General features: G+C 38.5%; 1 protein-coding gene across 7 annotated transcripts in view; it reads right to left on the bottom strand.

Annotated features, from left to right (window-relative positions):
- ptpn13 (protein tyrosine phosphatase non-receptor type 13) overlaps positions 1–14633 on the bottom strand; it is a 151295-nt gene that overhangs the window by 75161 nt on the left and 61501 nt on the right. For all 7 annotated transcript variants that reach the window (XM_061876554.1, XM_061876557.1, XM_061876556.1 and 4 more), the window contains exons 8-9: positions 4730–4822; positions 4330–4429 (exon numbers count right to left, since the gene is read on the bottom strand). In XM_061876554.1, the coding sequence (XP_061732538.1) occupies positions 4330–4429; positions 4730–4822 (193 nt within the window). The remainder of the gene's footprint in view (positions 1–4329; positions 4430–4729; positions 4823–14633) is intronic.

The raw sequence follows: 14633 nt of genomic DNA, 5'->3' as shown, positions 1-14633 counted from the left end.
AGCTGAGATAGGCGCCAGCGCCCCCCGCGACCCCGAAAGGGAATAAGCGGTAGAAAATGGATGGATGGATGGATGGATGATGTAGTGGGCAGCGGGAGGACTATGAACAACAGTACAACTTTCAAATTCAAATCCCTTTCGGTCGGATAAATCGGAATTTAGGAAAACATGCCTCTGAAGTTGTAAAAAAAAACATTGTCACTTCAGCTGACGCATTACATTAGTCATTAAAGTGTTTCAACGTTTTACTTTTAGTATCGGTCAACATTGTTACTTAAAACAGTGCCTGTTCCACAAATAAAGATTTAACAGCAGGGGACAGTCTGACTCAGAAACAGACTATTTTTAATGGCGGTGGTTGAGTTTAAATATCCGGCGTAGCGCAGTGGAAGAGTGGCCGTGCGACACCCGAGGGTCCCTAGCTCAATCCCCACCTAGTATTAACCTCGTCACGTCCGTTGTGTCCTGACCAAGACACTTCACCCTTGCTCCTGATGGGTGCTGGTTAGCTCCTTGCATGGCAGCTCCCTCCATCAGTGTGTGAATGTGTGTGTGAATGGGTAAATGTGGAAGTAGTGTCAAATCGCTTTGAGTACCTTGAAGGTAGAAAAGCGCTATACAAGTACAACCTTTCTTTTCTTCTTCTTTCTTTTTTTCTTTAATGTCAAAACAACATTTTCCATATAAAATAATGTCAAGTGAATTAATCCACTTCAGGCTATAATTGTTTCTTTCATAAAACCTGTATTCACTGTGCATGCAATGTTTTACATGTTGGTAGCTGTTTTTGTGTATTTAGGATCCCCATAAGTATCATAAATGTAAAATCCAACCAAGGAGGCACAGCGGAGATGTTTAGAAAACAATGTTGCCTTCTTCCAAACAAGCCATTTAGAATTTAAGACTTTAGTGATGTATTTTGCTTCAGTTACGTCAGTGGCTATTCCCATGTATGGTAGAGGTTTAGAGCAGCATGGGGGCACAGGGCTTAGTGCATGTGCCTCACAATACGAAGGTCCTGAGTAGTCCTTGGTTTAATCCCGGGCTCGGGATCTTTCTGTGTGGAGTTTGCATGTTCTCCCCGTGACTGCGCGGGTTCTCTCCGGGTACTCCAGCTTCCTCCCACCGCCAAAAACATGCACCTGGGGAATGGGTTGATTGGCAACACTAAATTTGGCCCTAGTGTGTGAATGTGAGTGTGAATGTTGTTTGTCTATCTGTGTTGGCCCTGCGATGAGGTGGCGACTTGTCCAGGTTGTACGCTGCCTTGCACCCGAATGCAGCTGAGCTAGGCTCCAGCACCCCCCGCGACCACAAAAGGGACAAGCGGTAGGAAATGGATGGATGGGTAGAGGTTTACTCAAACATATTTGAGCAATTCGACCATTTTTATTTAGTTGTGGTCAATAAGTTCCTCATTGTTCTCTATCCTCTTGTGGCGGGCAGACCAGCTCGAATATGCACATGCATGCTAGAATCCTCCACTATTGCGATTCCTAACATAAAGTAGCGTATACACGAGGACTGGGTGATATGGCTGAAAAATGAATCACGATAGATGTTTTTCATTATGATCAATATCAACACATATTGATATTTTTTATGACTTATGACTGTAGTCCTGACAGAGACTACATTTACACTGCTCGCCAAAGTGGCATAAATCTGATTTTTTTCCAGCTGACTGTTTACACTGCAAGAAAAATTTGATTTTTATCAGACTCCAGTGTAAACATGCACATGCCGCAATGTGGCCCCGACGTCATTTGCATGTGCACTTTTATAAAGTGAAAACAAAGGAAGTTGCTACTGCTACAAAATAAAATAAAAGTCACAACACCTTATAATGACTGTTTTTTTATGTGAAAGTTAATGAAAGTAATATAAAGTATGAATGGATGTATATGGTGTAATATATGTGGGAGGGTGGTAATCTTTTTATGGCTGTTAAGAAGAGTGGACACGGACGTCACCATGGATCTACAGGAGCTTTATTTTTCAACTCACATGTACGCCAATGCGCCACAGCGTCAATTCCGGTCCTTCAACAAACGCTATTTCTTTGGAATCAAAATATATATTCATAAATTACATATAGACTATTATTTGTGCACTATTTACAAGTGATGCACCAAACATTTGGTTGTCTTAAATAAACTTTGCTCCCCGAAACCAAGTGTTTTTCGGAGTATAAGTCGCACCTCCCGAAAATGCATAATAAAGAAGGAAAAAAACATGTATTCGTTACACTGGAGTATAAGTCACATTTTTTGAGGAAATTTATTTGATAAAACCCAATACCAAGAATAGACATTTGAAAGGCAATTAAAAAAAATAAATAATAGTGAACAACAGGCTGAGTAAGTGTACGTTATATGACGCATAAATAACCAACATGAGAAGGTGCCTGGTATGTTAACGTAACATATTATGGTAAGAGTCATTAAAATAACTATAACATATAGAACATGCTATACGTTTACCAAACAATCTGTTTCACTCCTAATCCCTAAATCCGATGAAATCTTATACGTCTAGTCTCTTACGTGAATGAGCTAAATAATATTATTTGATATTTTACAGTAAGGTGTTAATAATTTCACACAAAAGTCACTCCTGAGTATAAGTCGCACTCCCGGCCAAACTATGAAAAAAACTGCGAGTTATAGTCCCAAAAATACGGTACTTCCACTGGCGACTGCATCTTTCCTCGCGCACACGACTGACGTAACTCGCCCAAAGCTGATGTAAAACTCACATACATTGCATTTAGACTGATGTCCCATTTGAAAAGATCATATTCCAATCGGTTTCAGGACTACCTCCTGATGTGGCCTGAATCTGATGCCAAAAGATCAGATTTGAAGCACTTTGGAGCGTTTAGACTGGCCAAAAGAAAACATCAGATCTGTGTCACTTGAGAGCAAAACAATCTGATTTGGTGTGCAGTGTAAACAGGGGCCAGAGTGACCATCGGGTTCTTGGTCACCTCCCTGACTAGACTGAGATGAATGCAGCAATGTACAGAGACATCCTCGATGAAAACCAACGCTTCTCATCTAATCTGATGGAGCATGAGAGGTGCTGCAAAGGAGGAATAGGCAAAGAGGAATGGGGGGGACACTGCCCAAATATAGGTGTGCCAAACTTGTGGCATCGTATTCAAAAAGACTTAAGGCTGTAATTGCTGCCAACAGTACATCAACAAAGTATTGAACAATGAATGTGTGGTCATCTGTCTTTTCTGTGTTTTTTTAATTTTATTTTGATTTCAATTTATTGTTTTAATTGGTTTTACCCTTTAAAATCCATTCATCCATCCATTTTCTACAGCTTATTCCCTTTTGGGGTCGCGGGTGGGCGCTGGCGCCTATCTCAGCTACAATCGGGCGGAAGGCAGTGTACACCCTGGACAAGTCGCCACCTCATCACAGGGCCAACACAGATAGACAGATAACATTCACACTCACATTCATACACTAGGGACCATTTAGTGTTGCCAATCAAACTATCCCCAGGTGCATGTCTTTGAAAGTGGGAGGAAGCCGGAGTACCCGGAGGGATCCCACGCATTCACGGGGATAACATGCAAACTCCACACGGAAAGATCCTGAGCCTGGGATTGAACCCTGGACTGCAGGACCTTTGTATTGTGAGGCAGACGCAGTAACCCCTCTGCCACCGTGAAAAGGATATTTGAATATTGTTTTTATTATTGCTGTGCAGCACTTTGGAAACATTTATGCTGTTTAAATGTGCGATACAAATAAAGTGGATTAGATTGGATATTGTATTAAAGTTAAAGTTGAAGTCCCAACGATAGTCACACACACTAGTTGTGGTGAAATTATGCTCTGCATTTGACTCATTCCCATGTTCACGCCCTGGGAGGTGAGGGGAGCAGTGAGAAGCAGTGGTGGCCGCGCTCGGGAATCATTTTGTGATTTAACCCCCCTATTCCAACCCTTGATGCTGAGTGGAGGCAGCTTCTTATAATCTTTGGTATAACTCGGCTGGGGTTTGAACTCATGACCTTCCAGTCTCAGGGTGGACACTCTAACCACAAGGCCACTGAGCAGGTGTTTAATTGAGCAGTTAGACCCTTTTTATTTGTCTCACTGAGTTGTATTTATTTATGGTTCAATGATTTGTGGTCATGTGGAGAGTCGTCACAAAAAATACAAATAAGTGTCCCAAAATTTGCTGACATGACAAATGATGATAGTTGCAACTACAACTTTTGTTTGACTTTTGAGGCTTATTCAGACAACTTTGTGTGGGCTATAAATTGTATGACTTTCGGCTGACCACTTTATGGGCTTATCTTACCTGTGCCTTTGGGTGTTGTGACTGGTCACAGATAAAGAATCGTGCTCTGAGGAAAGTGCCAGCTGGGAACCAAATCGTGTCCCCTCTGCTGTTTTTTTAGCTGCAGATGACAGGGGAAAGTGGTAAGGCGCACACATACATTTTAATTTTCACATATACATAATCACGCATGGTGTTCTCAGATGTACTTAATCAAGCATGATGTTGCAGGGACCCGCACTGAGGTGTGAAACTGACCTGCATCAACAAGGCAGTAATGCCTATTTGAAAACAACAATGGCCTTTACTGCATGTTGGGAAAAGTTGCTCCCATGTGTGAAATAGTGTACCGAGTACTGAATCTTACATAACGGTATTTATTAGCCTGTGAGAATGAAAAGCAGCCACAGGAACTAATTACCTTGCCTGTAGTCGGGATCAGAGGAGCTGACCGAGGGGCTTTCACTGGAAGAACTGTAATCACTGTGGTGTCGGTAGTGGGTGAGAGACGGTTCTGAGGGAAAAGAAAGACTTACATCAGCCCATCTTCCATATCTTAAACACACAACAACAAAAAACACAAAACCTGATAACATATCAAAAGGGTTTACAGTGGAAACTCTGCAGACCTTCCTCAGTTCAGCAAGTATCATAGGAGAAATCCTTAACTTATTTTCGTGGGGCAAATTGTATTTCTAAAAAAAGTCTAAGCAGTGAGATTCCAGTCACACTACATGTTATCACTAGTTAAAGTTAAGGTGGAATGGTTTGGTATGAGAGATGTTCGATAATTCCGATATTGTCCAACTCATAAATTACCGATACTGATATCAACCGATATATACATTCATGGAATTAACATAGTATTATGCCTAATTTTGTTATGATGCCCCGCTGGATGCATTAAACAATGTAACAATGTTTTCCAAAATAAATCAACTCAAGTTATGGAAAAAATGCCAACATGGCACTGCCATATTTATTATTGAAGTCACAACGTGCATTATTTTTCATAACATGCCTCAAAACAGCAGCTTGGAATTTGGGACATGCTCTCCCTGAGAGAGCATGAGGAGGTTGAAGTGAGCGGGGTTGGGGTGTGGGGGGTGTATATTGTAGCGTCTCGGAAGAGTTAGTGCTGCAAGGGTTTCTGGGTATTTGCTGTGTTGTGTTTATGTTGTGTTTATGTTGCGTTATGGTGCGGATGTTCTCCCGAGATGTGTTTATCATTCTTGTTTGGTGTGGGTTTGCAGTGTGGCGCATATTTGTAACAGTGTTAAAGTTGTTTATACAGCCACCCTCAGTGTGACCTGTATGGCTGTTGACGAAGTATGCATGCTTTCACTTGTGTGTGTGAAAAGCCGTAGATATTATGTGACTGGGGCGGCACGCAAAGGAAGTGCCTTTAAGGTTTATTGGCGCTCTGTACTTCTCCCTACGTCCGTGTACACAGCGGCGTTTTAAAAAGTCATTACTTTTTGAAACCAATACCGAAAATTTTGAAACCGATAATTTCCGATTACATTTTAATGCATTTATCAGCCGATAATATCGTCAGTCCAATATTTTCGGACATCTCTATTTGGTATTATGTAACTTTTTCTTTATATTTGTGTACCAACTGCAGTATGCCTTTATCACATATGGAAGACACAGCTAAAGCAACAATAAGGAAATAATAAGTAATATAATAGGTTATAAGGGAATAAGCGGTAGAAATGGATGGATGGATAATAGGTTATTGCACCTTTACAAGTACTCCAAAATTAAGTCGGGCCCAAATTACACCAGTTTTAAAACATCTGCATTGGCGCCCTGAGTGCTTCAGGATCAATTATAAGGTTCTTATGGTTTATAAATGGTTTTATGGTATTGGGCCTTTTTATCCCTTAGATTTTCTTTTACTTTACAAACCTTCGCAGATCCCGAAGTCCTCTGGCACTCATCTCCTAATTAATCCAAAAGTCAGGACACAAAATCATGGCACCCGTCTATTGAACCACTTGCCAGAGGACCTCAGGGCTGCAGAGAACAGTCCATGTAAGAGCAAGCTGAAGACCTACCTTTTTGATTTGGCTATTTTACACGTTTTATTATTTTTACTTTCTATCGTTCCTCAGAGAGAGCCCTCTGCACCAGGGGTTATGGGCCGGGCCGTGGGGAGGCTGTGTGTCAGCGTCCTGGTGGCCGTGGTCTGGTGACCTCCTGGTGCAGATGGCTCCTGGGATAGTGTTTCTTCACCTAGCTCCTCTGTACTCAGCCATGTATGTATTTGTATGCATGCGTGTATGTGTGTGTGTGCGCATGCATGTGTGTGTATGATTATAGGTGATGTGGGTCATCGGGGTTTTGTTTTTAAGTCTGTAAAGCACTGTGTGTTGCATTTATTTTATGTATGAAATGCGCTTTATAAATAAAGTTTTAATTGATTGAGTTAGATTAATAAGAATGTGTCTCGTCTGGTTCTGAAGGGATTCACCTTCCGTGCACACCTATTATTCATTCATTCATTCAAACTTGTGTCAATAACATCATGTTGTCTTGTTTTCCATTTTATCTTAACAGTGAGTATCTTCATTTTACACTTACACAGCTAATACAAATGTTAATCCAAACATTGTGTTACAGTTAATTAGGAAAGGCTAACAGCTAGCTGACAGTTAAATATTAAAAGTTTAGGATGGGAACATTTTGACGATGGAACAGATTTTTTTCCTTCAGGAATTCCAATCGGAAAAATGGTTCAAACATCCAACATCCGATTATGTGCTACCTTAAAGGTTCCTCTGGAGTTTATACCTCCACCATGATGGGTCCTGGTTAGCGCCTTGCACGGCAGCTCCCGCCATCAGTGTGTGAACGTGTGTGTGAATGGGTGAATGTTGAAAAAGTGTCAAAGCGCTTTGAGTTCCTTACAAAAGGTAGAAAAGCACTATACAAGTATAACCATTTACCACCAGCAAATTATGTAATCCTTGTCGTTGGTTTGTCTGTCTGTCAGTTAGCAAAATAAATAAAAAAGTTATCACCAGATTTACATGAAAAGTCCGTATTGGGATAAAGAACAATTGATTAAATTGTTATTGTCAAAGGTGCTGTGTGTAAAGCATTTCTATCTGAAAACTGCAATATATGTACAATTTTGATTGATTGATTACATTTTAGGGCTGACCCGGATCACCGTCTGGACTCGGGATTATTTTCTCTTGGAAGATACAATTTTTCTTATTATTTATTTTCTTTAAGTTTTGAATGGTTGGTGCATTGGAACGCTACAGGAAGACTTCATCCTCTTTGGGACAATGACAGCAAACTCACACAGGTCGACATGAAACACACAAAGCAGGTTGTTAGTCATTCTGTTGGTAAACATACGTAAATGGAAGGTAGGTGAAGTAAGCAAACATGCTTTAGCGCTTCACGAATAAACTAACTACACAAAGAACAATGTGAACCTTCAAACCGCCGGCTGATGCATTTTTCAGCCTTGGAGACAAAAACTTGAAAGTCCTGCTCCTCAGTATCACTCTCTGCTACATATCTTAGATAAATGGCATACCCAAGTTATTACGCAGACATTTGTTTACTTTAACCTTACAAAGAAGGGGGATTGGTAAAACGGTTACACAAAACAATTCAATCATTCATCGGTTTGCAAGTCATGGTTTCATTTGGATAAGGTCATCTCTCTCATTGTCATGGAACATTGACATGGAATCACGTCTCCTGTGTGTGTGATTTAGGATCTTAGATTTGACACAGAACATCCAAACAAATGTAGAGATGTGGAGCATTGACACACGTGCACTGATGACTATATGAAGAGGTGTGCTGCACGTGGAGCTCACATGCGGCGCAGTTTTTGCCGCCATTATTTTTTATTTGAGGTCTTGCATTAAAAGAGAATTTTGTACTAGGGCAGGGTGATTCATCAAAAAATAATCAAAACTGACATACAGGGCTTTTAATCGGCATAAAAGCTTCAAATACCCCCTTAAAATTATTTCTCAACTAATACACTATCCCATTAAAACACAATACTGGTTGTGTAGTTTCATAACAGGCAGCCCGTTAAAAAATAAAGGCGTCCAGACAACCAGCAAAAGAAGAAGACATACCCACTATAGATGAGCGATATGCCCTACAATTTATATCACAATACATAATGCAGCCTTTTGCGAAAACAACACATATCACAAGATAATATCTGTTACAGCAGAAATTGGACAGATATTAAAAGTAAATTAACAAGTAGATTAATAATGGTATTGAGAAAATAATACAACTGGTTACACATTACCACATACAGTACATCAACAGCTAATTAGGAGGTTTTTGTTACTTGTTGTGAAATGGTCCTATTATCATTTACCGTATTTCCTTGAATTGCCGCCGCGCCGTTAATTTAAAACCTCTTCTCACTCCTGCGCTTACCAAAGGCATGCGGTAAAAGTAAGCATGCGCTAATTATTTTAAAACCTCTTCTCACTCCGGCACTTACCAAAGGCATGCAGTAAAAATTTGAGTGTGATGTAAGCTTGGAACCTTAAATCCTACTGAATAACTCTTAATCTTCTTCCCTTTAAGCGATTTCAAATTACCAGTGTTGAAATCAGCCTCCCCCATTTTGAAAATAATGACAGAGGAAGTGTCACTCGTGACGTCACGAGTTTAACCAGGCGGTAATACTAAGCATGCGCTAATTATTTTGGGAAGCGAGTTTGACCTGGCAGTAATTCAAGGCAGGCGCATACTATATATGCCCTGCGGCAATTCAAGGAAATGCGGTAAATGATAATAGGACCATTTCACAACAAGTAACAAAAACCTCCTAATTAGCTGTTGATGTACTGTATGTGGTAATATGTAACCAGTTGTATTATTTTCTCAATACCATCTACTTGTTAATTTACTTTTAATATCTGTCCAATTTCTGCTGTAACATGGTTAGATCTACACTTCTGTCAAAATGTAATAGGAACTTATTCTTCAGTAATTTGAATAATTTACATTACTGTAGTTTTGGGCAATACTCCAAATTTGGGTATCCATCCCAATATTAAGTTGTTACAGGGGCAGTTTTGGTCATACCAAAGTTCATAATTAAAAATGTTTATATCACTAAACAATTACATTTTTTATAACTGTAAACAGACAAAAACAAAGGATGTCGGTGCAAAAATATCAATTGCTAAAATTATTTCCTTATTACCTTTTATAATGTTCAATATGTATGACAAAGTTAGTTGTACAAACCAATTAAATAAAAACAAAAAATACTATAGGCTTTTTTTTGTAAAGAATATCAAAACAACAAAACTAATTTTTGTCATCGTAAAAAAAGTATCTAATCACTGATCACTATTGACTGATACTATACTAGGTGTCATTCCGCCCACCCTGGCTTACGTTCAAGGGTTCCAAGTAAGCAGTTAGCTATGCTTTCCTTAGTGTTCACTTCCAGTGTGTAGTGTAGCATTAGGGATGCCACAATATGAACATTTCATATCACGATTAATGTGATGAAAATATAAACGGTAATCATTGTTATCGCAGTACTGATGAATGGAGTAAAGGAACAAAAGACAGAAGGGTTTTAAAGGGGAACTGCACTTATTTTGGAATTTTGCCTACAATTCAACATGTCTTTTTATAGTGCATTCTAACCCATAAATAAACAAACAATGGTCTGCTTACAATAGAGCCAATGGAAGCCATGACGTCACTGCATCTATTGCGTTTATTCTGACCATAAAACCCAATAAATAACCATCCAAAAAGCACCAGCAATACTCCATTTACATTTTGTGACCTGAATATTAACCAAGTATTAGCAATATTGTTATTATAAGCGCTGATGTAAAGTATCTACATTCAGCGGCGCATTGTGGCCCTGCAATGAGGATGGTGACTTGTCCAGAGTATACTCCGCCTTCCGCCCCAGTGCAACTGGTATACAGTAGGCTCCAGCACCCCCTGCCTCCCCGAGAGGGACAAGTGGTAGAAAATGGATGGATAAATGGATGATCAGAGAGAGATAATGCCCTTATGCTACTGAATTAGCCGCTGAGCTGCTTTCTCGCCTCTGAGCTCATGAAAGTTTACTCAAGAATTTATATTATAAATCATGTCTCTAAAATTGATAGTTAAAAAATGTGGACATAAACTGAGAAATTGGTACACTTTGAAACTCAATTTGGACCCGCAGATGGCAAAAAAGACATGCGAAAGATGCTGTTTGTAACAAGTTTTTTTTTTACCCTTCGCGAGGATTCTGAGTCATTCCTCATTGAAACGGGAATATACTAACATCCTAACAATCGGAATCCCAGTGAAAGCAGACATTGTAAAGTAAGTGATGTGTATATATATATATATATATATATATATATTAGGAGTGTAACGGTACGTGTATTTGTATCGAACCGTTTCGGTACGGGGGTTTCGGTTTGGCACGCGGGCGTACCGAACAAGTTCTGAAGCAGAAGTCTTCACAAGCTGCTCTGCTTTCTGCCTCTGTCTCATTGTCCCACCCACACAACCATCTGATTGGTCACATACAAAACCAATCAGCAGTGCGTATTCAGAGCGATGTAACAGCCAATCAGCAGTGCGTATTCAGACTTCAGAGCGATGTAGTCAATGCTTTAGCGTCGAGCAGATATTCGTCTAGCAGGGGAGGAGCGGACTCTACCCAAATTATACTAAAGACTTCCCAGTCACAACTATTACAAACATCACTATGAGCCTGTTGACCTTCTAGAAACTTAAACTGCAGCTCAGCTCGCTCACAGTATAGGCTTGAGATGAAGACTAATTAGCTTTTAGCGTAACGTTAGCTCATTTTTCTGTGTGTGTGTGTGTGTGTGTGTGCGTGCGTGCGTTTTAGGGGCAGCAAAGCCCTGTCCGTCTGTTGTTTCATTGAACTCCATTGTGTTTAGGGATGAATAGTCTCTCCTATTGCAATTGTACTATTTTTCAGCTATAGTTACATGAATCATTAGTAATGTAGCAGCCTAGTATTGAATAGCAGGGTCCCTGCTATCAAATGTTGATAAAAATACAACATTTACATAACAAAAGTCAACTACAGGCTTCCCAAATGCTGTAATAAATTAAGCATAATGAGATGACATTAAACAGTTTCAATGGAAATTGTTTAATGTTAAACTTTTTATATGTAGAAGAAAGGTTTTTTAATTTTATTTAATCAAAGCAACAACTTGAGGCAGTTTAATGTGGATTAACGTGGGCAGAATTATTATAGTGTTCCCAATGTTAAAAGAATAAAGCCATTGTTTACAAATTTGGTAAATAAATAAACAAAACATTTATATTTTGTTGATTTCTTACTGTACCGAAAATGAACCGAACCGTGACCTCTAAACCGAGGTACGTACCGAACCGAAATTTTTGTGTACCGTTACACATTAGGGGTGTGGGAAAAAATCGATTCGAATACGAATCAAATCGCTTATGTTGTGCGATTCAGAATCGATTCTAATTTTTAAGAAATACATTTTTTTTAATAAAAAAAAAAAAAAAAGGTTTCCTTTTTTTTTCTTTTTAATCAATCCAACAAACCACTACACAGCAATACCATAACAATGCAATCCAATTCCAAAACCAAACCTGACCCAGCAACACTCAGAACTGCAATAAACAGAGCAATTGAGAGGAGACACAAACACGACACAGAACAAACCAAAAGTAGTGAAACAAAAATGAATATTATCAACAACAGTATCAATATTAGTTATAATTTCAGCATAGCAGTGATTAAAAATCCCTCATTGACATTATCATTAGACATTTATAAAAAAAAAAAAAAAAGTTTCACAGTGGCTTACACTTGCATCGCATCTCATAAGCACTGTGTCCAATGTTTTCACATAGATAAAATAAGTCATATTTTTGGTTCGTTTAATAGTTAAAACAAATTTACATTATTGCAATCAGTTGATAGAACATTGTCCTTTACAATTATAAAAGCTTTTTACAAAAATCTACTACTCTGCTAGCATGTCAGCAGACTGGGGTAGATCCTGCTGAAATCCTATGTATTGAATGAATACAGAATTGTTTTGAATCGGAAAAATATCGTTTTTGAATCGAGAATTGAATCGAAAAAAAAATCGATATATTATCAAATCGTGACCCCAAGAATCGTTAATTTGAATCGAATCGTGGGACACCCAAAGATTCACAACCCTAATATATATATATATATATATGTGTGTGTGTGTATATATATGTGCGTGTGTATATATACGCACACAAACGCACGCACACACACACACACACACACACACACACACACACACAAAAGCTGGCTGGCGCCAGCTTGCTAGCTTAAATGTTAAAAATGAAAACAAGAGCCATTATTATATTTCTCCATTAAGAAACGACATATCCCCACCTAAACGTGTATAAACACTGTCTGAGTAACTAAGACATTCTATTGTTCACATTGATCCTACAAGCTGTTCTCCTTTAGAATTTTTTGTACTTAGAGCAACATGAGATGGAGGGTTTTTTACGGTGCATTCAAGGACTGCTGAATAGTGTAGGCCCACTAGAAATGTTTATTTTTTGTTTTTACATTTCTTTCCCACTTTATTTAAATACATCCTAAAATACTATTGTATAAACCAATATTCAAAGACAATAAAAGCTTCGCCTTAAGAACAGATCAAATACTATGACTAAAACACTATCAGTGAAGAAACGCATATGGGTTTTCTAACAATTTATTGTTTTTTTTAATAACTTGGTCAAAATATTTCAGTGTGTGTATATCATAAGTATTTCATTAGCACATTCAACAATAATAATGATAATCGTGATAATTTTGGTCACGACAGCCTTGATATAAAATGTTCTTCTTGTTACATCCCTATTACTGATATACACAATTTGGCGCTTCACAGTCAAATGACACAACAGCTGTTTTGGTCATATGTTTTTGTTTGTTAAAGTGACACAAATGTCAATGTCGAACTCGGATGGCGGTTAAAAAAAAACAAAATATAATATCAAATTCTGCCCTGGGAGTCAAACTGGATAAAATATATGATGTATTTCCACAAAAAAGGACATATACTGTACATAAACCCATGGTGCAGTTAGTTGTACCATGCTCTAACAAAACATAACTGATATTATTACAATGACAATATATTAAAGGATGAAAAACTTAAATAAAATAACATTAAATTTAAATAAACATAATACACTTAAACAAAAATGGTTCAAAAAGCCTTTCAGTAAGACATTGCATGACTGAAAATCAATTATATTTTACACATTTCACTAAACTAGCGACCCCAAAAAATTTAACTTTGGCCCACTTTTGGTCCTGACCATTAGTCCTGAATAAGGACTGTTGGATTCTTGAAAATCACACCATTGTGAATCTTTGTTTTGGTTTTTCTTTGACTTTTGCATTTATTTTCTGATGATAAATAACAGAACCATGATGATGACCTCAGAACCAGTAACTAAACATGTCCTAATCATGAGATCAGTTTAGTAGCCGATATTTGCATTTCTTAAAATGATCGCAAAGCCCCGCAAAGCCCAGCTGATCTTTACCACAGAACACCATCTCGAATTTAAGAGAAGCTGCAATGAATTATACACAGTGCGAAGACTCTTCTAATCCTCACCACCATGGCGAAAAATAAGTTTCTTCCAAGTACTATTAACACTGGAAAACTAGAGGGAAACTACTGCTAAGCATGCTACACTCTAAGGATGTTACAATAAACAGCATAACGATAAACCGGACGGTTGGTAATACTGTTTAATTTTTTAATTATCGAAAACCCGTCATTTATTAATGCATTTTAGGCAGCATTGCTCAATTTCTGTAATCGCAGCAGCAGCGGCGCCCATGACTTGCTGCGTGTATCATCATCGATACAAAGTGACTCACTCGATTGACAGGTGTGTGTTTGGTCCAGCTGGCCGCGACATTATTTTTCCAATTTATTTGGGTAAGCACTCAATTTATGTCGAAATAGCTTGGCTTCGAATTCAACATTTTGCTGCTTCGAGTCCCTTTCACCTCACTCCCTCAGCTTCAGTCTGCTCCAACGTCTCACTCTTCTTCGTAGTTGCTTTGAGAAGCAGAAGTTCAATTCTACATATATTCAGATTAAAAAAGATGAAGTTGTGAATCCTCTTTGTCCAAAAAAAGTTGTCTTTGTTGTTTGTTACCAAATTTATAATGATTGGAAGACACACACGCCTTTGTTTACGGAAGTAGTACACAGTTGTTGCCAGAAGTCGGAGGTGCGCTGCTATGGAAATGGAAACACAAT

Source organism: Nerophis ophidion, linkage group LG17, assembly GCF_033978795.1.
Source record: "Nerophis ophidion isolate RoL-2023_Sa linkage group LG17, RoL_Noph_v1.0, whole genome shotgun sequence".
NCBI lineage: Eukaryota > Metazoa > Chordata > Actinopteri > Syngnathiformes > Syngnathidae > Nerophis > Nerophis ophidion.
The sequence above is the reverse complement of the archived record's forward strand: the minus strand, read 5'-3'. Positions and strand labels throughout refer to the sequence as shown.